The following is a 24,618-nucleotide window of genomic DNA, read 5'->3' as shown; positions in this document are numbered from 1 at the left end:
ATTCTGTTTGCAGATGACATGATTCTATATATAGAAAACTCTAAAGAATCCACCAGAAAACTATTAGACACAGTCAACAACTACTGCAAAGTTGCATGGTACAAAATCAACATGCAAAAATCGATTGCATTTTGGGGCCAGCCCCATGGCTGAGTGGTTGGGTTTGCACTCTCCACTTCAGCTGCCCAGGGTTTTGCTGGTTTGAATCCTGGGCGCCGACCTGGCACCACTCAACAAGCCATGCTGAGGTGGTGTCCCACATAGCACAGCTATAAGGACAGGTAACTAGAACATGCAATTATGTACTGCGGGGCTTTGGGGAGAAAGAAAGAAAAAATTTGCAACAGATGTTAGCTCAGGTGCCACTCTTTAAAAAAAAAAAAATCAACTGCATTTCTATACACTAGTAATGAACTAGCAAAAAGAAAAGTTGAGAATATAATTCCATTTACAATTGCAACAAAAAGAATAAAATACCTAGGAATAAACTTAACCAAATAGGTGAAAGATGTATACACTGAAAACTATAAGACATTATTGAAAGAAATCAAAGAAGATACAAAGAAATGGAAAGATATTCCATGCTCAGGGATTGGAAGAATAAGCATAGTTAAAATGTCCTTATTACCTAAAGCAATCTACAGATTCAATGCAATCCCAATCAGAATCCCAATGACATTCTTGACGGAAATAGAAAAAAGAATCCTAAAATTTATTTGGAACAAGAAAAGACCCCAAATAACCAAAGCAATCCTGAGAAAATGAATACGGCTGGAGGTATCACAATCCCTGACTTCAAAATATGCTCCACAGCTAAGGGTCAGCCAGTTGGCATAGTGGTTGAGTTCGCACACTCTGCTTCGGTGGTCTGGGGTTTGCAGGTTTGGATCCTGGACATGAACCTATATACTGCTCATCAAGCCATGCAGTGGCAGCATCCTACATACAAACTAGAGGAAGACTGGCACAGATGTTGGCTTAGGGCTGATGTTCCTCATCAAAGAGAAAAAAAAAACCCAAAAAACAGAAACAACAAACCTGTAGTAATTGAAACAGCATAATACTGGCACAAAAACAGACACACAGATCAATGGAACAGAACCAAAAGCCCAGAAGTAAAACCACACATCTACAGACAGCTAATCTTTGACAAAGGAGCCAAGAACATACAAGAGAGAAAGGAAAGTCTGGTCAATAAATGGTGTTGGGGGGCCAGCCCCATGGCCAAGTAGTTAAGTTTGTGTGCTCTGCTTGGGCAGCCTGGGGTTCACCAGTTCAGATCCCAGATGCGGACCTATACACCACTCATCAGGCCATGCTGTGGCAGCATCCCACACAGAAGAACTAGAATAACTTACAACTAGGATATACAACTATGTACTGGGGCTTTGGGGAGACAAGAAAAAAAAAGAAGATTGGCAGGAGATGTTAGCTCAGGACCAATCTTCCTCATCAAAAAAAAAGTATAAGTAAATAAATGGTGTTGGGAAAACCGGACAGCTACATGCCAAAGAATGAAAGTAGATCATTATCTTACACCATACACAAAAATTAACTAAAAATAGATTAAAGACTTGACCGTAAGACCTGAAACCATAAAACTTCCGGAAGAAAACATAGGCAGGACACTCTTTGACATCAATCTTAGCGGCATATTTTCAAGTACCATGTCTGATCAGGCAAGGGTAACAAAAGAAAAAATAAACAGATGGGACTATATCAAACCAAAAAGCTTCTGCACAGCAAAAGAAATCACCAGCAAAACAAAAAGACAACCTAACAATTGGGAGAAGATATTTGCAAACCGTACATCTGTCAAGGGATTAATATCCAAAATGTATAAAGAACTCATCATCTCAACAACAAAAACCAAACAACCCAATTAAAAAACAGTCAAGAGATCTGAACAGACGTTTTTCCAAAGAAGATATACAGATGGGCAACAGGCAGATGACAAGATGTTCAACATTACTAATTATTAAGGAAATGCAAATCAAAGCTACAATGATATACCTCACACCCATCAAAATGGCTATAATTAACAAGACAAGAAATAACAAGTGTTGGAGAGGATGTAGGGAAAAGAGAACTCTCTTACACTGCTGGTGGAAATGCAAACTGGTCCAACCACTTTGGAAAACAGTATGGAGACTCCTGAAAAAGTTAAGAACAGAAATACCATATGATCCAGCTATTTCACTGCTGGATATTTATCCAAAAAACATGAAAACATGAATGCGTAAAGACACATGCACCTCTATGTTTATCACAGCATTATTCACAATAGCCAAAACTTGGAAACAACCTGAGGGCCCATCAAGGGACGAATGGATGAAGAAGATGTGATATACATGCACAATGGAATACTACTCAGCCATAAGAAATGATGAAATCTGGCCATTTGTGACAACATGGATGGACCTTGAAGGTATTATGCTCAGTGAAATAAGTCAGATGGAAAAAGTAAAATACTGTATGATCTCACTCATAAATAGAAGATAAAAAAAACAACAAACAGGGGATGGCCTGGTGGTGTAGTGGATAAGTTCGCATACTCCGCTTCAGCAGCCTGGGGTTCACTGGTTTGGACCCTGCGTGTGGAGCTACACAGCACTCATGAAGCCATGCTGTGGTGGCGTCCCACAGACAGAATAGAGGAGGATTGGTACAGATGTTAGCTCAGGGACAATCCTCCTCACCACCACCACCAACAACAACAAACAAACACATAGATACAGAGATTAGATTGGTTTACTGGAGGGGAGGCAGGGAGGGAGGAGAGTGAAAGGGGGGACTGGGCACGTGTGTGGTGGTGGATGGTAGTTAGTCTTTGGGTGGTGAACATGATGTAATCTACACAGAAATCAAAACACAATTATCTACACCTGAAATTTATACAATGTTATAAACCAATGTTACCTCAATTAAAAAAAAGATTTTAAAATCTAATTCTCTTGTGAATATAAAATAATAGCTGTGAATATAAATATATTTTCATTTTGTTATTAGTAAAAATGATATGCCTTTGTGATTTAAACATTAGTCAAAATACTGGTACAGTTTAAGTTTTTAGAATTTTAGTAGTACAATTAAAATAGTGGAAAATGAGGCATAGACTCTGTGCTAAGTTGCTAAAGTGTAGAAGAAAATGTTACTAGAACAGTCGCTGTATTATCTTCTCCCAGAATTATCTGGGTGTGCTTGAACTTTTGGCAGTTTTAGTGATACATTTTGTGAAAGATCTCAGCTTAATAAGACTAGACACATAGTTTTGATTGCCTTACTTTATATTTGCTTCACTTTGCAAATTTATCTGTAAATTTCCTATTCGGTGCTGTTCTAATACCTTGCTTGTAAGAGAGAAGAGAGAAACCAAAGTAACGTTTGGTCCCTGCGTTTGGCGTTTGTCAAGGAAGTCAGAGTAATTCCTAAGAGGCCATTCACGAAGGCTATTTGAGAAGCTTTCATATGAAGTAACTTTAAAATGAAGACTCTTGAAATCCACTGAAACTGCATCTTGCTTATGATGGATTCTGTATTAGCACAGCAGACTTCATCAGCCTGAATGGAATGGTGGCTCTGTGCTGCTGAGGAGAAGACAATCTCACAGGGAAAATAGGCTATGAATCTTTCATTTCTGCAAGCCAACTTTAATTCCTACACTATTTTACACTATTGAAAAATCAGTTTATTTCCACTCATGATTTAATTTTATAACTGTAAAATAAAAACTACAGATAGAGTTTCATTTAAAAACTACTGAATCAGACTGTCATTTAAAAGGATCTTTCAGAAGGAAGGTAAGTATAACTACTAGTCTACCTTTACTAGAAGTAAGTACTTTTACTTAACATATTATTTATTCAGATAGTTACTAAAACCAGAATTTAAAATCTATTTAGTTGACCCATTTAAAGTTGGTGTGTTTTATTCCTGTCATTCTTTTTTCTTTTCCAGGTGATCTCTGTAACTGAATTATTGAACTGATAGAGAGTTCTCTCCTCCTGTTTGGAGACTTACACTATTTGACCTTTCTGTCATTAGGTTCATTTAATTTTTTATTACACTTAATTTGTATTATGACAGCAAATTCAGACTGGTGGATTACTTTAAACTTTCCTAGGGTATTTACAGATTTACTTCGTTCTTGAAATATAAAAATACTGGGAGGGCATTCTGTTTTTTATATATATATGTATATATATATATATATATTTTTTTTTTTTTTTTTTTTGAGGAAGATCAGCCCTGAGCTAACATCTGCTGCCAATCCTCCTCTTTTCTCTAAGGAAGACTGGCCCTGAGCTAACATCCATACCCATCTTCCTCTACTTTATATGTGGGACGCCTGCCACAGCACGGCTTGATGAGCGCTGCCATGTCTGCACCCAGGATCTGAACCAGGGAACCCCGGGCCACTGAAGTGGAACGTGCGCACTTAACCGCTGCGCCAGCAGGCCAGCCCCTGTTTTATATTTTTTTATTAAATTAACTTTAGAATAAAAAAACCATAGGGAAGCTCTGTGTAGTGAAATCACATATTTATTAAATCTTTGGTTCTACGTACACTCTCCACATATTTGTACTTTATTTTTCTCTCATGTAAGATAATTCATTAAAAGAAACAGGTGGTGGCAAATAAACTTTTTAATGAAGTTTTAATTCTGTCAATTCCATTTTTATTTTGCTTGCATCACAGCGTGTAAGAAGTTTGGGCCCCAGTATGCCAATAATTAGAGCTCCATTTGGAGCTGTGATCAAGATGGCTAAAAACGCTACTGTCATCACATCCTTCGAATATGCTTCCAAATGGGGTGCGTTGATTCTTGCTGTTTCTAGAGCCAGAGGACCTAATACAGCCTGCATTTAGGGGCGGGAAGGATGAGGCATAAAGAAAAATGTTAAACAGTGTTAACATATAATAAAAGTAAATGGCTTTGTTAAAATCAACAAACAAAACTTAGCACTAAACTCTTAGAATAGAGACAAGACAAAGTGCTGAGGAATTTTCACGAATTGTTCATCAATTCTATGTTCTTCCTAGCAAATGTACTTGGAGGAAGAGTGTAATAGTGACAGGTTAGCATGCAGACATTTGGGGCTGATTTTGCACTCTTGTCATCTCAGCTGTCCCTGTTCAAATGTCTGCCTGGGGTACTCCTGTCACTCAGAACTGAGCGTTCTGACTGAACCAGGGTCTTGCTAACTTGCCTTTACCATGTACCACTTGGTTCTTGGCTGCAACAAGACAACACAAAATACTAAGGTTTCTCCTGGTTCTCTAGGACTTTCTTGCTCATTTTCCCCTGTTCTTCCTACTTGGGAAACAGCGTGATGCGGGAAAACTGACGAGAGGTTGGAATCTAAAAGCTGGGCCTGAGAGGTGACTTGTGGCATGGCGCTCCAAGCACCAGCCTGGCCCCTGGACCTGCTTTTCTAACCAAGGCACACAGAGAATTTTGTGGCATGGAAACTCACAAGCTTCTGTTTAGGAATAACAATGGAGAAAAGAATCTCAGGAAATCAAGGCGTTAGGCTGCCAGGTTAAAAAGGTTAGCAATAAGTAGCAATACTTTGTAGTAGGAGAAGAATATCGTTGAATCAGAGGGCAAACCTGCACAGGCCTCCCCTTCCTTTCCTTTATTCATTCATTCAGTCGTCATTCATTTTTGGAGGCACACAATGCTTATTTACTACGTACCTCCTGTGTGTCAGGCACTGTGTCAAGTGCTAGGGAGAAAGTAATCAAACGCCCAGACACTGGGCCTGTCCCTCCCATGCAGGCTCTTGGGGAGACTCAGTCATTAATGAAACAGTCGTCCAAATGAAATGGACAATTAAAAACAATGTGTCCATTCTTGTGTGGTGGAGTGGGTATCAGGGGCAGTAAAGAGATATTTTTAAAAGAATCAATGTGTCTCTACTTTAAAATCATAACATTTAGCTCTACAATATTCAGCAAAATGTAAAAATTCCAATTTTCAGATATATTCTTATTTTATATTCTGGGAAATAGAAAGAATGTTTTCATAAGTTTAGGAATTATTTGTCATTAAAAGTACATTTTTCAATTTCATAAGAATTGATTTTAAAACAGATTTCAAAAGATTACATTAAATGTAATGATAGTTATTATCAATTGAGCTAATAGCGCACATTTTTCGAGTGGAGTAACGTTTTTCATCTAGAATTTTCAAACTTCATCCACATTGACATGATTAGAATGGCTTTAACATGTCCTTACTTGGACCGTAGCTTTGGGCATCCAGGATAAAGCAATGAATATTTTCTCCTTGAAACTAAAGCCAGCAAAACACACCAATGCAAATGCAGAAGAAATGCGAATCAGTAACGCCAGACTCAAGGTGGCAACACAAAGGCCTACAACAGATAAAAACAAACACAAATAACAAAATATTTGGCAAGAAGTCATTCTTTATGCCTAGAGATGTGATTTGTAAAAGTGTTGAAAGTATTTTAAGACTATTTCCTTTGTCTTTATTTAAGTAAAAATAATAATCACAAATCTGATTAAGGCTTCTAGGTAAAGTGCAAGAGATTATCTGATGGTAGAGGTACCATGAAAAATAAGATAGATTACATTTATTTAATTCTGACCTGATAGACTTTGAACTTTTACTATAAATGGAAGTATTCAAAAGGGGCTGATGGTATCTAATATTTCCCCTCAGAAAAGAATCCTAGTCTCCACTTCCTCCAGACATGCGGACGGACTCAGGGCTGTCTGCAAATGGTGCACACGGGGTGAAGGAAGATGGAGCTGTTGCTACAGCCACATGAGCTTCCCAAAGCCCTTTTAGCATTCAAGGACACATTGTAAGTAAAACACAAATTATTCGTAGTTTTCTTAAATATTTTCAAATCTTATATTTCTTGTGCCTCTAGTCATTCTTACCAATAGCATTTGACTTAAGAGATGCAACAGATACTTCTGATCCAACCAAACCAAAAAGAAGGGGTTGAAAAACATTCCACACAGTTGAAATAATTTTTTGGACTTTCATCTACAGAAAAGAGTAACACATGTTTAGTCATCGTGGCACATAAAAATAACTGCATTTCAGAAATTTAAAGTTTCTCTTAACATTTAATAAACTTAAGATATTTTATTTGTAGAAGAAACATTAAAAGTTAATAAAAATTGAGTAGGTTAATTCTTTTACTCAAATACTTAGGTAAAATTTGATTAAAAGCAATCTACAAAGCTATAAAATAAAAATATTATTTGGTAATTTTGTCATGGAACATGTAAGTCTTTGGAGTTCCAGACATGTTCTGATGGGTCAGTAAGAGTTCTGGTTTTCGTCTGTCAGGTAACTGAACAGAGTTGGAACTGTATCACCCTGAGGAGAAGAGACTCAGCATCACGCCAACATTTCACTCAAAAGGGAGCTGGGAACACCCTCCTAACAATTATCCTGGAACTCAGCTCCCTGAAAGTGAATCCTCATGAGTCCCTAGCTACTAGGAAGAAAATTCTGGTAATCTGTTAGGCCTGCTTCCAAAGGACCCATGTTGGAAATTTCAAAGTTATTTTTTCCCTAAAACCAAACCAAAAACATAGAATAGATTCTTATTTGGTTGCTGCCCTGCTTCCCTTTCTGGGACTGAGTCCCTCCCAGTGCTACTCCCCCAAGGATGTGGTGACAGCAGAGGCCCCTGCTGACGGAACTGCACCCGGCTCTCCTCCAGGAGTAGGGTGCAGAGGCTTTTGTCTCGGTCTGGGCTTATCCTTTCTCTATAGAAGATACACAAAACCTTGATATCTTTTGTTTGGGGCTTAAAGCTATCTTCATAACTATTCTCCTTATGATTGAATTTTCTGATTGCCATTTATAAAAGTAAAGTTTAAAAAAGGAAAAAAAAGAAAAAACAATATTACTCTTTCTTCTTTATAACACATTATCCTATTTATTACTGTTTTTCTTTTTTGCTTTTGCCGAGGAAGCTAACATCTGCTGTCAATCTTCCTCTTTTTGCTTGAGGAAGATTAGCCTTGGGCTAACATCTATGCCAACCTTCGTCTGTTTTGTATGTGGGTTGCTGCTACAGCATGGCTGACAAGTGGTGTGAGTCCACACCTGGGATCTGGGCCCGTGAACCTGGGCCGCTGACGCGGAACACAGCAAACTCAACCACTATGCCGTGGGGCTGGCCTCTCCTATTTGTTACTTTTAATCTTTAAAATCTATTTATTCTTTACTGTTTGATTTTCTTATCATATAAAAAAAGAATTCTAGTAGTTTTCATTTCATTTATCTAATTGTAATTTATTATTAACCATTTAATTTCTTTTATAATTAGGATTTTATTGGAGTACTAAACAAAATGCCTATATGATTTTTGAGTAGGGAACTTCCCAAGCTGATTCTAAAATCTATCTAAGAAAGAATATGGGTGGTAACAGCCAAGAAATACTTTAAAAATAACTACAATGAGAGAGAATCTTTTATATTAGATTTTGAGATATAAAACTACAGTGATTTAAAATAGAGTGGTATTGGCATAAGAATAGATAAGTGGGACTAAATAGATTCCAGAAATGAACTTGTATGTACGTGAAAGGTTAGGTCATGTTAAAAGAGGCATTTAAAAAATCACTGAAAATTAATGTCAACAAATTAGTCAATAAATAATTTGGCAAAAATTGACTATCCAATATATGTTCATATAAATATGTATCTATTATATGTATGCATATATGTCTATGAATACATATATATATCTAACCACACACATGTATATCCTTACCTCACAGCAGTCAAAAAAATAAATTCCAGATGGATTAAATTACTGAATGTAAAAACAAAACGAACAAAAACTACCAAAGTATTAGGTGATAATACAGAAGATATTATAATGTTTATAATCTTATAATCTTGGGTGAAGAAATTATTCTTAAAAAAGATACAGAATCCAAAACCAAAAAGGAAAAACTGACAAATTTGACTATAGGAAATTTTACTTCCATACAAATGACATTATAGCGGCCAGCCCTGTGGCCGGGCGATTAAGTTCATGCACTCAGCTTTGGTGGCCCGGGGTTTGCTGGTTTGGATCCTGGGCATGGACTTATGCACTGCTCATCAAGCCATGCTGCGGTGGTGTTCCACGTAGAAGAACTAGAATGACCTACAACTAGGATATACAACTATGTACTGGGGCTGTGGGGAGAAAAAAACAAAAGAGGATTGGCAACAGATGTTAGCTCAGGGCCAATCTTCCTCACCAAAAAAAAAAAAAGCATTAAAAAAAAGACATCAGGGGCTGGCCTGGTGGCGCAGCGGTTAAGTGTGCACATTCCGCTTCATCGGCCTGGGGTTTGCCAGTTCAGATCCGAGATGTGGACATGGCACCACTTGACACGCCATGCTGTGGCAGGTGTCCCACATATAAAGTAGAGGAAGATGGGCACGGATGTTAGTTCAGGGCCAGCTTTCCTCAGCAAAAAGAGGAGGATTGGCAGCAGATGTTAGCTCAGGGCTAATCTTCCTCCAAAAAAAAAGGAAAAAGAAAAAGAAAAGGAAAGAAGAGAAAAAAAAGACATCAGAAACAAAGTTGAAGATAAGCAAAAATTCTACACAAGATGTATATAACAAAGGATTAGTAGCCCTAACATATAGAGAAACTCTATAAATTAGGAACCAAAAGCTAAAGAAACCAATCAAAAAATGAGCAAAGAATATGAACAGGTAGTTAAAAAAGAATATATGAAGAGAAGTTTACCTCATTACTAATCAGAAAAATGTAAATAAAGAATAACAATGTTATATAGGTTCTTACCATAAGATTGTAAAAAAAAAAGGAGAGCTAGTGATAATATCCAGGGTTGTTGATGGTTTGAGGTATTGGGGACTCTTCTACACTGGCGACAGTAAGTAGTGTAAAAAAATAAAATCTTTCGAAGGGATAATTTGGCAGTAGTCATCAAAACAGAAACATACCATGTCTAAATTCAGCAATTCCAGTTCTAGGAATCTGTTCCTAGAGAAGTGCTTGCACATTTGCAAGAAGACACGCAAACTGGACTGCTCGTGGCAGCACTGTTCGTAACAACAAAAAACAGCAATGATCTAAATGTCTATAAATAAAGGATTGATAAGAGGAAATGATTAATTCTGAGAAGGGGGTTTGCTATTTGGAGCGGTGTGGGAAAAGGAATCTTTTACATTTTGTTCTATATGTGGACCCTCTGTATTGTTTGAATCTTTTATGAGCATGTTTTCATGTATTAATTGTATAACTAAAATTTTAATGAATAAAATAGTTAAATCAATAAAAGTTATGTAATCATATTGCAAAACTTGGAAAAAGAAAGAGGCTTGATGTGATAACTCAATTTCTGATTGCATTTTAGTGTATTTCCAGGTCCTTTTTCTCCCTAAATATTTCATTTCCTTGGAGACACTAACTTCTGGAACACCTTCCAACTAGAACAAGGAGATTTCCTAAATGTCCATTATAAATATTAAAAAATGCAGTTATTTTATTTAAAAAAAATGGTGGATTAAAAATATTCACCTTTTCTTTGGACCAACTCATCCCTGCGATGAAAGTCAGCACCAGCGTGCACAGCCCTCCGGCCCCGTGCAGACCCAGGCGGTGGCCGCCCAGGACAGCAGACACGCACAGGCTCACGAGCAGGAACGCCCTCTTCAATGAAAGCCTCGTCTAGAATCAGACAGATATTTAGAAACTAACTTACATTAATATGTAATACACTATTTGCATTATCTATCATGTATGATTGACCCTTTGATACCATGTCTCTATATTTTATATTAAATAACGTCTAAAAGTTTGACTTTCTTCTTCACCAAAAATGTTAGCAGACTTAGTATCGTGACCAAACTTTCAATTATTGTCTCATCATCTGCCACATCTTTGATACTAATGTCAGTAAAATGGTTACAATATTTTAACGAAGTGAAGAAGGAAAAAAAAAGAGACCCATATAATGTGTAATTCCATATAACATATCCAATGAATTAAAAATAAATTTCTGAATATCTCTTTAGCTAAGACAATGGTTAGGGGGAAACATGGAAGTTGCGGGAATACAAGAGTGATGCACACGCTGTAAGGCAGGAAAGGGTTGAACCTGTCAGTGTTGCCATAGTCAAAGGGAGCAGGAGTGAACTTAATCAGGGAATATGGAGAGATAAATGGGAATCTATATCTCCAAAAATGTTCAAGGGAAAGTTTGAGGGGAAAAAGGTTAGGAAAAACTGTCAGGAGTCAATAGGCAAGCTAGTGAAGAAGGGGTGGGGTGGAATGGAGAGGGTGCTCTGAGTTGAGTACATTTTCCTGATATTCCTTATTTGCCAAATTGCCATTGCCCTGCACCAGCCACAACTGTGCTTGGGTTTAAGCAGAGTAGTCACTGAAGGCTACTTTTGGGAAAGAGAATTGAATATTAAATTTAATATTTCATAGATCTTCCAAAAGTTCAAATTTTTGAAAGAAATGTCTAATACTACACTTCTAGAAAATAGATTAATTTTTTATTCACCTGATCTCCACTTGGAAAATATCGAAGAAAAAATCCCAAAAGAGTTCCAACCAGCACACCAACAAGTACGTCCCAAAAAGAGGCTATGACGTTACCCAGTATACCACCTGTAAGAGCACACAAGCAGGAAAATATTTCACAGAGAAACATTCTAACACGCCCAACACAGCAGAAAATCAAATCGAGGTGCTTCTTGAAGAAAGGCACATATTTTATAGAACAAATATACAAAAATAGACTTTTAATATTTACATATATGAAAATATACACAGATTTATTTGATAAATTAAATATGGACTCTCAAATAATTTATATTTATACACAACTGGGAAATGTTCATTGAATAAATAGGCCAGAAAACAAAGAAGTGATAAGCCACAAAGTAGTCCCCTTACACACCCAACCTGAAGCACCAGGTGAGGTAGAAGAACGGACAGAGACCGACAAAGGAGCACCTCTGGCACCTAGCACCTGGCTGGTAATGTTTCTTCTCTGATGTACTATTAAGACAAAGATACAAATGATTTAAACATAAAAAGAACAATAAAACAACAACATAAAAAAGATTTATTCCAGGGTCAATCCTAGGAATATTCAAGGGTCAATTGAGTTTCCAGTATATTTTATGTATGCATATCTGTAGCTTATTATAATAAGCTTAAAAAAATGATCCTGGGTCACAAAAAAGTTCAGTTATGCTCTGTGAATTTAGGTCAAGGCAGCATGTAAATATATGTATTTTAGAAATATTTTTTCATTAAAAACAATAAAAATAAGGGGTGACAACAGCAAAATGGTGGAATGGGAAGCCCCAGAACCTCGATCCCCCACAGAGACACCAACTTAACAATATACAGTCCGAAAGCCTTTATGACAGTCTACAAACCAACTAAGAAGTTGCAGCAAGAGAAAAGTGAGTCATCATATCCACAGGAGCACTTATAAGATTACCAGGGTATTTCACAGTGGAAACCTTACAGGCCAGAAGAGGGTGGGATGGTATACTCAAAGTGTTGAAAGAAAAAACCTGCCAACCAAGAGTAGTATTCCACAAAATTGTCCTTCAAAATGAAGGAGAAATGAAAACTTCCCCAGATAAACAAAAGCTGAGGGAGTTATCACCACTGGCCTTGCATTACCAGGAATGTTAAAGGGAACCCTTCAAGTGGAAATAAAAGGACCTTCGATAGCAACACAAAAGCAGACAAATATAAACCTCTGGTACAGGTAAGTATGTCGATGAATTCAGAATTCTGCAATACTGTAACAGTGGCGAGTAAATCACTTTTAATTTTGTTATAAAATTTAAGATAAAAGCGTAAAAAATAACTAACCATAAAATTATGTTAGCGGATACACAACATAAAAATATAATTTGTGGTGTTGATAACGTAAAGCGAGGAGGATGAAGTTCAGTTGTTACCACTTTAGAATAGATTGTTATAACTATAAGAATGGAAAAAGATACTCCATGCGAATAGTAACCAAAAAAGCAGGAGTGGTCATACTTATATCAGACAAAAAAGATGTTAAATTAAATACTGCCACAAGAGATAAAGAAGGACATTATACAATGACAAAAACGCCAGTTGACTCAGAAGACAAGGTTAGATCTCAACATTCGCCATATTCCAAAATATACACGTATTGGAGATCTATTGTGTAAAACCTTGAAAGTCCGTGAAATTTTCAGTGACAGTTTATATGGTCAGGAGGTGGGAGAGGATTTTCTGAGCATCTACCTGCTGGGTTTTTCACTTTTTTGGTTCTCCTCAAATTAGGTTTGGTCTCCTGTAGCATGTTCCCATAGCATCCTATCCTACGTGATATTCATCACCTTTGTAATTATCTGTTTAATATAAACTCCTGGAGAACACGGCCACATGGGTCTTCTGTGTCTGCTGTGTCAGCGGGCAGTACAGGGTGGAGCTTAGAAGTGCGGGTCTGGGGTCAGACTGCCAGATTCACATCTTGGCTCCTCTACTCATTGGATCTGTGATTTTGAGCAAGTTACTTAATTCTGTTCCTCAGTTTTCTTATCTGTAAAATAAGCATAGAACTATTGTGACTATTAAATGAGTGGGGACATCTATGGAACTTGGAGCAAGTACCGAGCAATTACTCAATAAAAGCCGATACTGTTGTTCACTGTTTATCCTCAGAGTCTGGCACAGTGTTTGGCACAATGGAAGAGCAGCACAAAAAATATTTTTTGACATAATGACTGATACCAGTCACGTAGGAAAAGACTGCCAGATTAGACAATAAAAAATTTAGAACTTCTGAATGGCAAAAAAAGAGATAAAGTTAAAAGGCAAATTACAAATTGGAAAAACTATAGGATATAAAACAAAGGGTTATAATTCTTAATTTTATGCAGAATCCTGACAAATCTAAAAGAACAAAAGATGAATACATCTATAAGATAACAGGCAAAAGATTTCAAGAAAAGCAATTTATAAAACCTCCCATTTGAAGAGGCCTCATCTTCCACCTCTCCAATTAGCAGAGGTAAGAAAGACTAGTATACCTATTTTGAAGAAAATGAAGAGAAAGTGGTAAGTCTGTGCACCCTGGTAGGAAATGATATTGTGACAATATGTTTTAAAAAGCTTATAACTCTATATACTTTTTAGCTCAACAATTCCACTTTTAAGATTAAGAAAATATTAAGTAGGTACAACTATTTAGCTACAAGATGTTCAACCAGGCATTATTTTAATAGGAAATATTGGAGTCAAATTCAATTTTCAACGGCTTAAGTAATTATGATGCAGCCAATCAAATAATATGCAACCATTAAAAATGTCATAGAAATATATTTACTGAAAAGAAATGTGTTTGTGATATAAAGTTAAGTGCAAAAAAACTCAGGTTACAAGAAAACATGGTCCATGTTCAATAATTTCATAAGAATATTGAGAGAGAAGAGAAAGAGAGTGTGAGGGAAAGAGAGAAGGAAAGAGGGAGAAGTCTGGGTGGATTTACATCAAAATATTCAGAATTATTATTCTTGGGGTCACGAGTATTGCATATTTTGTTTTTATCTTTTCCTGTTTTTCCTTCTTATGTATTTACATCTTATGATTTTAAGAGAAACTATATATACTACTCTTCAACTTAAAAATATTTTGGTGCTTCAATAATACAGAAGACAATTTCAAACATTGCAGATAATTAAAACATTACTAAATTTGGAAATGTTTACTTTCACAATTTCTGCAGAGTGATATTCAAGACTAAATATCACCTTTGGATTCAGAATTGGTGCAGGATATTGTCCCACCACTACCAAAAAGGCACACAATTGTCCACTCCCTGTATACTTAAGTTGTCTTAATAATAGAGCAACCAGTTATTTATAATGATGGCCAAAAAGGTACATTTCAAAAACATCTACTAAATATATTAGTAGTACTAATGATATTGCTGCTTAAAATTTTCTATCAAAAACTGTGATAACATTCCAAAGTAATATGATCAGATAAATGGTAATAATATAGGTTATAAAATTAATTGAAATATATGATTATTAAAATGAAATCATTTGTGTTAAGCAGTGGTTTCTTAACCCATTGAAATTTCTTCCCTGGTCTAGAATGAGCTTTCTACAAAGAATAAAAGATGTTAAACGTAAATAAGTCATGGTTTATAAATGGAGCAGTAAAGCTGGAAACCTTGTTTGAAGAACTAACGCAGAAAGAGCTATGACGCTACGGCAGCTGCTGTATTTTCTTGTTCACCTGTGGAAAAGACGATGCTCAAGCATGTATTGAATCCAGTGATAGCCAGGATGTCTTCCAAACTGCTAGCAGCTATTAGTAAGGTTGGAATGCCTTTCTCAATACCATATCCTTTTTCTTGCAAAACCAGCATGGAAGGGACGACAACAGCAGGAGAGACAGCGCCTAGTACAAAACTGAGAGAAAGACTTTGAAAACCAATTTTAAAACATCCTTTTAACCAAATAGTGTTTTATATTAAATTTTACAACAAGTATGTTAACCTTTACAGCAACTTCAAATGGAACAATTCTGCTTTTGAGTGAATGTCATTTAATGGTGGTAAAACTTTTCACGTATTTTTTAGTGCTGGCTAAAATTTTATAGAGATTTCATCCAAGATGTTGGGCTGAGCACAGTTGCAGCCTCTGCTGCCATCCCTAAATCCTCTGAGATAAAGATAGAAAAGTAATAGAAAAATCCATAACCTAACTGGAGAAAAGAGAGGAGTCCTCAAGGGACAAGAAGCTACGTGTATCCCAGGAAGATAAGAGACAGAGAGTTTAGGATCGAAAAAGGAAACCATAAGCCAAAATGTGCATAAGTAAAGATTGCTACAAAGATATGGTGTACTTCTAAAAATGCTCCAAGCCCAGAAACGGCAGATGCTGGGAGCAGGAGGGACCTCTGAGGAAATCAAATGGGTGATTATTTGGAGTACCACTGTAAGATGGCCAGACAAGTGTACTCTCTACACCATTCCTACCTCTTGAACAAGCCAATAAGGGACAGAGGTGTCTGCCCCAAAGAACGAATAATGACTGTGGGCACCTAAGTTATGAAGGTGAGTGAGAAAATTCCTGGAGTGGTTGATGACATCCATGAGGAATAGGGAAACTCCTGCCCAGAATACCTTCTGTCAGTATATCTCATCCAGAACCTTGCCTCATCTTTTCCACATTCAATTTATAAAGGCTGAGGTGTACCCCATGGAAAGATGCTCTTGGGGCCCCACCAGAGCCCATTTACCAGGCCAGTGCATACATCCCCCAGCTGCTGCTTGTTGGCTGCTGACTACTGACACCTGCAGCTTTCCAGGAGCCTCCCCCCATGACGAGAGCTTACTTGGGGATGCCTAGGTTTCCCCACCCCTACCCTCCTACCCTCCTTCCGGATAGCTCCTGCCAATGACTGACTGATGTGAGGGTCTTACAGGTTAGCGCCTTTTCCCCTGGCTGTACAACCTCTCTGGTACATTTTACGCTCAAGATTGCCCTGTGTACTCAAGAAGAGTCTAGAATTCTCTGAAAACACATATTTGCCTACTTCAGTGGTTTCTGAACTTTACTGCACATTGGAATGACCTGGTGTATTTTTTATCTGTTGCTGTATAACAAATCATCCCCAAATTTAGCAGCTTAAAACAACAAACATTTATTATCTCACAACTTCTGTGGGTCAGGAATCTGGGTGTGGCTTAGCTGTATGCCTCTGGCTCAAGGTCTCTCACGAGGTGGGTGGGTGAAGACCTGCTTCCAAGTTTATTCACATGGCTGCTGGCAGGCTTTCAGTCTCTTGCCATGGGGACTTCTCCTCAGGGCTGCTCTCGACATGGCAGCCGGCTCCCCCTCAGAGAAGCAATCAAAGAGAATGCAAGAGAGAACATGCAAGCTAGAAGCCATGGTCTTCTCAAACCTAAGCTTACAAGTACATCCTATCACTTCTGCTCCATTCTGTCCGTTAGAAGCAAGTCAATAAGTCCAGCCCACAGTCAAGAAGAGGGTATTACACAGAAGTGTAAATATCAGAAAGCAGGGGTCAGTGGGAGCCGTCCTAGAGGTTGCCTACTGTGTACTTGGAGACCTTTGAAAAGTACTAACGCCTGGCTCCCGTTTCAAGACATTCTGACCTGATTTAGGATGGAATTCGACTAGAGTACTGGAATTTTTAAAAAGTTTTTTAAAAAGACATAATATAAAATTTACTCTCAACCATTTTTAAGTGTACGGTTCGGTAGTGTTAACTGTATTCATATTGTTGTGTAACAGATCTCTAGAACTTTTTCATCTTGCAAAATTGAAACTCTATACCCATTGAACAATGACCCTTGTCCCCCTCATCCAAAGCCCTGGAAACCACTATTCTACTTTCTGTTACCAAGATTTTGACGACTCTAGTAGTTTTTGTCCTGGCTTATTTCATTCAGCATAAATTCCTCAAGGTTCATCCATGTCGTAGAATGTGACAAGATTTCCTTCTTTTTTACAGCTGAATAATATTCCATTGTACATATACACCACATTTTCTTTATCTATTCATCTGTCAATGGATATTTGGGCTGCTTCTACCTCTTGGCTATTGTGAAAAATGCTGCAATGAACGTGGATGTGCAAATACCTTGCTGAGATCCTGCTTTCAATTCTTTTGGATATATACCCAGAAGTGAGATTAATGGATTATATGGAAATGCTATTTTTAGTTTTTTGAGGAAACTCCAAGCTGTTTTGCATAGCAGCTGCCCATTTTATATTCCAAACAGCAGTGCACAAGTGTTCCAGTTTCTCTACATTTGTGTCAACACTTGTTATTTTCTGGGTTTTTTTTTTTTTTTTTTTGGTAGTGGCCAACCTAATGGGTTTGAGGTGATATCTCATTATAGTTATTTTTTTTCCTTCTTCTTCTCCCCAAAGCCTGCCAGTACATAGCTGTATATTCTAGTTGTAGGTCCTCCTGGTTGTGCTATGTGGGATGCCCCCTCAGCATGGGTTGATGACTGGTGCCATGTCCACCCCCAGGCCCCGAACTGGAAAAACCCTGGGCCACCGAAGAGGAGCACGTGAACTTAACCACTTGGCCAAGGGGCTGGCCCCCTCATTGTAGTTTTGCTTTGCATTCTCTAGTGATTATAGATGTTGAGCACTTTCATGTGCTTGTTGGCCATTTGTATATGTTCTTTGGAGAAATGTCTATTCAAGTCCTTTGCCCACTATTTAGTCAAGGTTTCTTTTTTTTAAATTGTTGAGTTGTAGTTCTTTATATATTCTGAATATTGACCTTTTCGGATATATAGTTTGCAATTATTTTCTCCCATTCTGTGTGTCGTCTTTTCACTTTGTTAATTGTTGCCTTTGCTGTGCAGAAGTTTTTAAATTTTATGCAGTCCTATCTGTCTGTTTTGGCTTTTGTTGCCTGTGCTTTTAGTGTTATATCCAAGAAATCATTGCCAAATTCAATGTCATGAAGCTTTTACGTGTGGTTTGCTGGTTGTAATATTCTTGGTTGGCAGGTTTTTTTCCCCCAGTGTTTTGAATATATCACACCATTCTCTTCTGGCCTGCAAGGTTTCTGCTGAGAAATCCAATTGTTATCTTGTGGGAGCTCTTGCTGCTTTCAAGATTCTCTCTTTCTGTGACTTTTGACAGCTTGAATATGTGTCTCAGTGTAGGTCTCTTCGGTTTTATCTTAGTGGGGATTCTTTCAGCTTCTTGAATTTGTATGTACATTTCCTTCCTCAAATTTGGAAGTTTCTGGCCATTATTTCTTCAAATGGGCTTTCTGACCATTTATCTCTCTCTTTTCCTCCTGGAACTCCCATAATGCATAGACTTGTCCATTTAACGGTATCCCATAAGTCCTTTAGGATCCCCTTACTTTTTTTTGTTTGCTTTTCTTTTTGCTCCTCTGACTCAATAATTTCAAATGACCTGTCTTCGAGTTCACCAATTCTTCTCCTTGATCCAGTCTGATGTTGATCTCCTCTAGTCAATTTTTCAACTTAGTTATTGTATTCTGCAGCTCCAGAATTTATTTCTGGCTCTTCTTTTTTTTTACAGTTTCTATATCTATGTTGGTATTCTCATTTTGTTGATGCATCATTTTCCTGATTTCTTTTAGCTCTTTGAGTATCTTTACAATGGTTACTTTGCATTATTTGTTGAGTAATTCATACATTTCCATTTGTTTAAGGTAGGATTCTGGAGATTCATTTTATTCCTTTGATTGATCCATGATTCCCTGTTTCTTTGTATGCCTTATTATTTTTTGTTAAATTTCTTATTTGAAAAAACGGCTACCTCTCCCAGTCTTTATGGACTGTTTTCACTAGGGAAATGTCTTCACCAATAAGACTATCTAGAGAATCTATTGACCTCTCAAACCTTTCTGGGATGTGTCTTCTCTGGGCTCAGGTGTGTTATCTCCAGCTGAAGAGTTTTGCTGTTTTCTACTCTGGAGCACCCTTGGATGTCTATCTGAAGTAATGCAATATCTCTGGAACTGTAACAACCCATAGGACTCACCTTTGTTTTCAGTGGACCTCAGGCATCCAAAGTGTGCACTCACTTTTCTGTCAGTGCTCGGTGTCAGGTAAGACAGAAACCAGTCCTTTGGTAGCCCCTCAAAAAGCTAGCATGTAGGACACATGTTCCAGCTTTTTCTTTCCTTCATGAGGGGGAAGTCCTGAGTTGGGAGTTTTCTCCTGATTGCCCCTTGCTGTGCAGGAAGGGGTATAGGGTAAGGTGAGTAAGTGCAAAGAAATGTCCAAATTGCTTCAGTGTGCCTCTTCTTGGCCTTGTGTTTACATGGGATGCTGTAACCTCTCAAGTGGTTTCTGGAGTTCTCACAAAGGTAACCTGGTCCTTATATTGTTAAGTCAGTGTCTCTGTGGGGGAAGGAGAGCCTGGGGCTTCATATTCTGCTATCTTGCTGACATCATTCCTCTTAATCTCGGGATTTTCAAAAGCTCCCCAGGTGATTTTAATGCATAGCAAAGTTTGGGAACCACTAACTTTTCCCACAGTCTTATCTGGCTTCCTTCACTTAGACGTTTCTACTGAGAGCCCCCTCAATAAATCACTTGCATAAGAATCTTAATCTCAGCCTGAGCTTCTAAGGTACCTTGCTTGGCAATGTGACTGGCCTGTTCCCTGAAAGAGGGCAATAGCAAATAGATAAAGAAATCACAAGTTAATAGGGAGTTTCAAATACAAAAATGAGCACCTGTTAAAGTATCACCAAATATTTGGGAAAAGCCAACACTTTGAATTGAGATACTATGTTCATTAAATGGGAAAAATTTATCCCTGAGGAAAGAGATATACTAGAAAGAGAGAAACCAGACCATGACTTCAGAATAACTGTAAATATCCTCAGAATCATGAAAGTATAGTGCATCAATCCATAACATTTCAGCTATAGTTCTTAGAAATTAATCAATGCAAAAATTAAAGAAAGAAATAGGTGATATGGACATAGCTGAAGAGTGAGTTAATAACTAGAGAAAATTTTCCAGTGTGTACTGCAAAAAGACAAGAGGTGAAGAGTCTAAGGAAAAAATAGATATGGAGGAGGGAATTACAAAAGGACTTAATAAAAGACAACTGAGGAGAGACCAAAGATATATCCAAGACTTGGTGAAAAAACACACAATCCTCTGATTGAAAGATCTCATCAAATATTGAGTAAAATAAATTTTAAAACAACATGGATGGACCTTGAGGGTATTATGCTAAGTGAAATAAGTCAGAGGGAGAAAGTCAAATACCATATGATCTCACTCATAAGTAGAAGATAAAAACAACAATAAACAAACACATAGCAATGTAGATTGGATTGGTGGTTACCATAGGGGAAGGGGCGAGGGGGGAGGGTAAAAGGGGTGATTAGGCTCACGTGTGGTGATGGACTCTAATTAGTTTTTGGGTGGTGAACATGCTGTAATCTACACAGAATTCGAAATATATTACGATGTACATCTGAAAACTATATAATGTTATAATCCAATGTTACTGAAATAAAATAAATAAAATAAATAAAAAAATAAAAAGACCCACCAAAGGATATAAAGGAATTGTTTTTAATTTAGTTTTAAAAAATGCCTTTACCTTTTAGAAATGCATACTGCAGGATACAGGAGTGCAATATCATCATGTCTGTAATTTACTTTAATATTAATTAGGGATTGTTAAGTTTAAGTTAAGGGTATTTAGGTGTTCATTATATTATTCTCTCTACTCTGTTTCATGTTTGAACAATTTCACTCAGAAAAAAGACCTATCTGAGAGTGTTCTTCAAACTTTAATACACAAACAAAATTACATTAGGATCTCATTAAAATGCAGACTCTATTTCAAAGTTCTGGGGTGGGGCCCAAGATTCTGCATTTCTAACAAGTTTTTAGGTGATACTAGTGTTTCCGGCTGAGGAACATACTTTGCATAGCAAGAAATTCTTTATAGGAAGAATTCAGAAAACCAAGCTTCCAAAGAGAAAAAAATTAGATTAGACTACCTAAAAAAGGAATTAAGAATTAGTTTGATAAGAAAATCCCCATGAGCAAATTAATGCAAATAGATAACAATGATATGTTTAAAGTATTGAGGGAAAATAATTTTGAACCTAAAATTTAATACTAAGAAATATGGAAGTCATTTTCAGACATTCAGTGATGCAGTTTATCATCCACTGATCAGTTTTAAAAGAACTAGAAGATCAACTCACCAGGAAAACAACTTAGTAGAAAAGAAAGGAGATCAGAAATAAAAGGATATAGGCAGGATTGTATGGACATTAAGAATAAAGCCTCTAAAACTAAAGTTCTGGATCCACCCATTAGTTGTCCGACCTTAGGAGAACCAGGTATCATCTCTTTGTCTCAGTTTACATACAAAAAAATTTGGAACACTTCACAGGGCTGTTATGAGGATTAAATAAGTTACTAATTGTCAAGCACTTCACAAAGTTCCTGGCACATGGCAAGCATTATATAAATGTTTGCTACTACTATAATTATTATGATTATCGTTGCAAGAAACAATGATGAGCAGCAAAGCATTGATAAATCTATAAAAGTGTTTATTGTAAAGAAAACTTAAAAATAATCTCAGACTAAGGCTCTAGATTACATCAACTGTTGAGAGAATATATGAGGGAGTGGAGAAAAGTAAAAACATGCTATAAATTTAAGTGCATGTTTTCCAAAATTATAGGTAATCACTAGGGGAATGACTTTCTAATTTCTAAATAGTAAAGGAATAAACAAAAGTGAAACAAAGAAAATGCTGTTAATCCAATGAAAGGTAGGAAAAGTGAAAAAGAATGAAAATCATAAGAAAGTATATTTTAATAAGTAAAATGAAAGCATTAAATTGATCTCTAATGAATTAGATGGATGGATCTGTTTAAGACAGAGCCTCTCTGACTGGACTGAAAAAGTTCAGCTCTGAGTTGTTAGTAAGGTATACATCTAAAACAAAATGGTACAGGAAAGTTGAAAATTATAAGTATGATGACCAAATTGGATCCATTTTATGAATGAAAGTTTGGCTTACATTAGAAAGTTAATGAACATAATTCACTATAATAGAATAAATGAGAAAACTCATATCATCTCAATAGAAGCAAAACAATCATTTGATAAAATTCTACACCTATTTACAATAAAAACTTTCAGCAAACTAAGGATATAAGGGAACCCATAATCTAATAAAGGGAAGCTACAAAATACTTATAACAAATATAGGATTGAGACAAAGATGCCTACTATCACCACTTCTAATCAACATTATATTGAAGGTCCTAATCAGTGCCATAAGGAAAGAAAAATAGATTGTCTATATATATTGGAAAAGAAGAAGTAAAGCTGTCATTATCCATAGATAATATGGCTGTACATGTAGAAAAGCCAAAGCAACCTACAGATAAAATTTGAGTTAATGAGTATACCAAGGTTGCTGGAGACAAAAGCAATATGGAAAATAAATAAATTAATGTTTATTTATTTATATTAATGAAATATTAATTAATAAATAAATATGAGCAACAAATCATAAAAATGTAAAAAAAAATAAAGGTACTATTTATAATATCTTTGAAAACTATCAAATGCCTAGGAATAAATCTAATTAAACATATGCAGGACCTCTGTGCAGGGGGAAAAAAACCTGATTAAGAAAAATTAGAGAATAAATAAATCAATAGAGGGGCAGACCATGAGCGTGGATTGAATAACTCAATATTGTAAATGTATCATTTGTCTCCTAATTGATCTATAGATTCAATATAATTTCAATCAAAATGTTAATTTTTGGTGGAGATTTACAAAGTGATTCTAAATTTACATGGAAATATAAAGGGTTATGAAGAATGAAAACACTTTTGAGGAAGATAATAAAAGTGAGTGTTTTGTTCTATAAGATATCAAGACTTATTATAAAGCTACAGTAATTAACACAGAAGATGACAAATAGGCCACTGGGTAAGAAGAGACAGTCCAGAAACAGACCCATAAAAAGCACTGGAAATAGAACAGACCATATGGAAGAGAGAATTGGTGAACTTGAAGACAGGAATCTAGAAATGATTCAGGTGGAAAAAGAGAGAGAACTAAGATTTTAAAAAATGTAGAAATTCTATGAGAATTATCTGACTCCATTAGACAGGGCAACATAATGAGCATCCCAGAAGGAGAAGAGAGGGAGAAAGGAGCAGAGAGCTTATTTAAAGAAATAATAGCTGAGATCTTCCCAAACCTGGTAAAGGACTGGATGTACAAATCTATGAAGCTAATATAACACCCAATTATCTCAACACAAAAAGACCTTCTCCAAGATACATGATGATGAAACTGTCAAAAGTCAATGACAAAAAAAGAAGATTAAAGGCAGCCAGAGGAAAAAATAACCAAAAACCTACAAGGGAATCCCCATTAGGCAATCAGTAGATTTCTCATCAGAAATTCTACAGGCCTGGAGAGAGTGGAACGATATATTCAAAATATTGAAAAATAAAAACTGTCAGCCAAGACTACTCTATCCAGCAAAGTTATCCTTCAGATATGAAGGAGAAATAAAGGACTTCTCAGACAAACAAAAGCTGAGGGAGTTCATTGCCACTAGACCTGCCATACAATAAATGTTACAAGGAGCTCTCCTACCTGAACTGAAAAGACAAAGGTGTACAAAACTTTGAGCAAGGTCATAAATAGAATCAGAAAAACACAACTCTATGTTAGAATAGATTAATAAGCACTTAATTATAACATAAAAGTTAAAACAGAAAAGGAAGCATTAAAAATAACTATAACCACTTCAATTTGGTGATGCACTCACAATATAAAAAGGGATAATTTGTACCAACAAAAACATAGAAGGGGAAGAAGAAAAGGAGAAAACCTGTATAGACAAATGGAGATAAGATGCTATCAGCAGAAAAAGGACTATCCTATATATGAGACCTTCTATGGAAACCTCATGTTAACCACGAATCAAAAATTCAGAACAGAGACAGAAAACATAAAAAACACAGAAAACTGAGAAAAATATCACAGTAAACCACCAAAGTAAAATGGAAGACAGAAACACAAGG

The 24,618-nt window shown here is 36.6% G+C and overlaps 1 protein-coding gene across 3 annotated transcripts in view; it reads right to left on the bottom strand.

Moving 5' to 3' along the window:
- Window positions 1–4,523: 4,523 nt before the first annotated feature.
- The window catches only part of SLC9B1 (solute carrier family 9 member B1), a 76,609-nt gene continuing 56,514 nt past the window's right edge, over window positions 4,524–24,618 (bottom strand). For all 3 annotated transcript variants that reach the window (XM_070506518.1, XM_070506519.1, XM_070506520.1), the window contains 6 exons: window positions 15,277–15,452; window positions 11,534–11,640; window positions 10,543–10,692; window positions 6,917–7,025; window positions 6,245–6,381; window positions 4,524–4,860 (listed from right to left, as the gene is read on the bottom strand). In XM_070506518.1, the coding sequence (XP_070362619.1) occupies window positions 4,648–4,860; window positions 6,245–6,381; window positions 6,917–7,025; window positions 10,543–10,692; window positions 11,534–11,640; window positions 15,277–15,452 (892 nt within the window). In that variant the 3' untranslated portion in view covers window positions 4,524–4,647. The remainder of the gene's footprint in view (window positions 4,861–6,244; window positions 6,382–6,916; window positions 7,026–10,542; window positions 10,693–11,533; window positions 11,641–15,276; window positions 15,453–24,618) is intronic.

This window comes from Equus asinus, chromosome 3, assembly GCF_041296235.1.
Source record: "Equus asinus isolate D_3611 breed Donkey chromosome 3, EquAss-T2T_v2, whole genome shotgun sequence".
Taxonomy (NCBI): Eukaryota; Metazoa; Chordata; class Mammalia; order Perissodactyla; family Equidae; genus Equus; species Equus asinus.
Note: the sequence above shows the minus strand (reverse complement) of the source record. Positions and strands in the feature narration are given on the sequence as shown.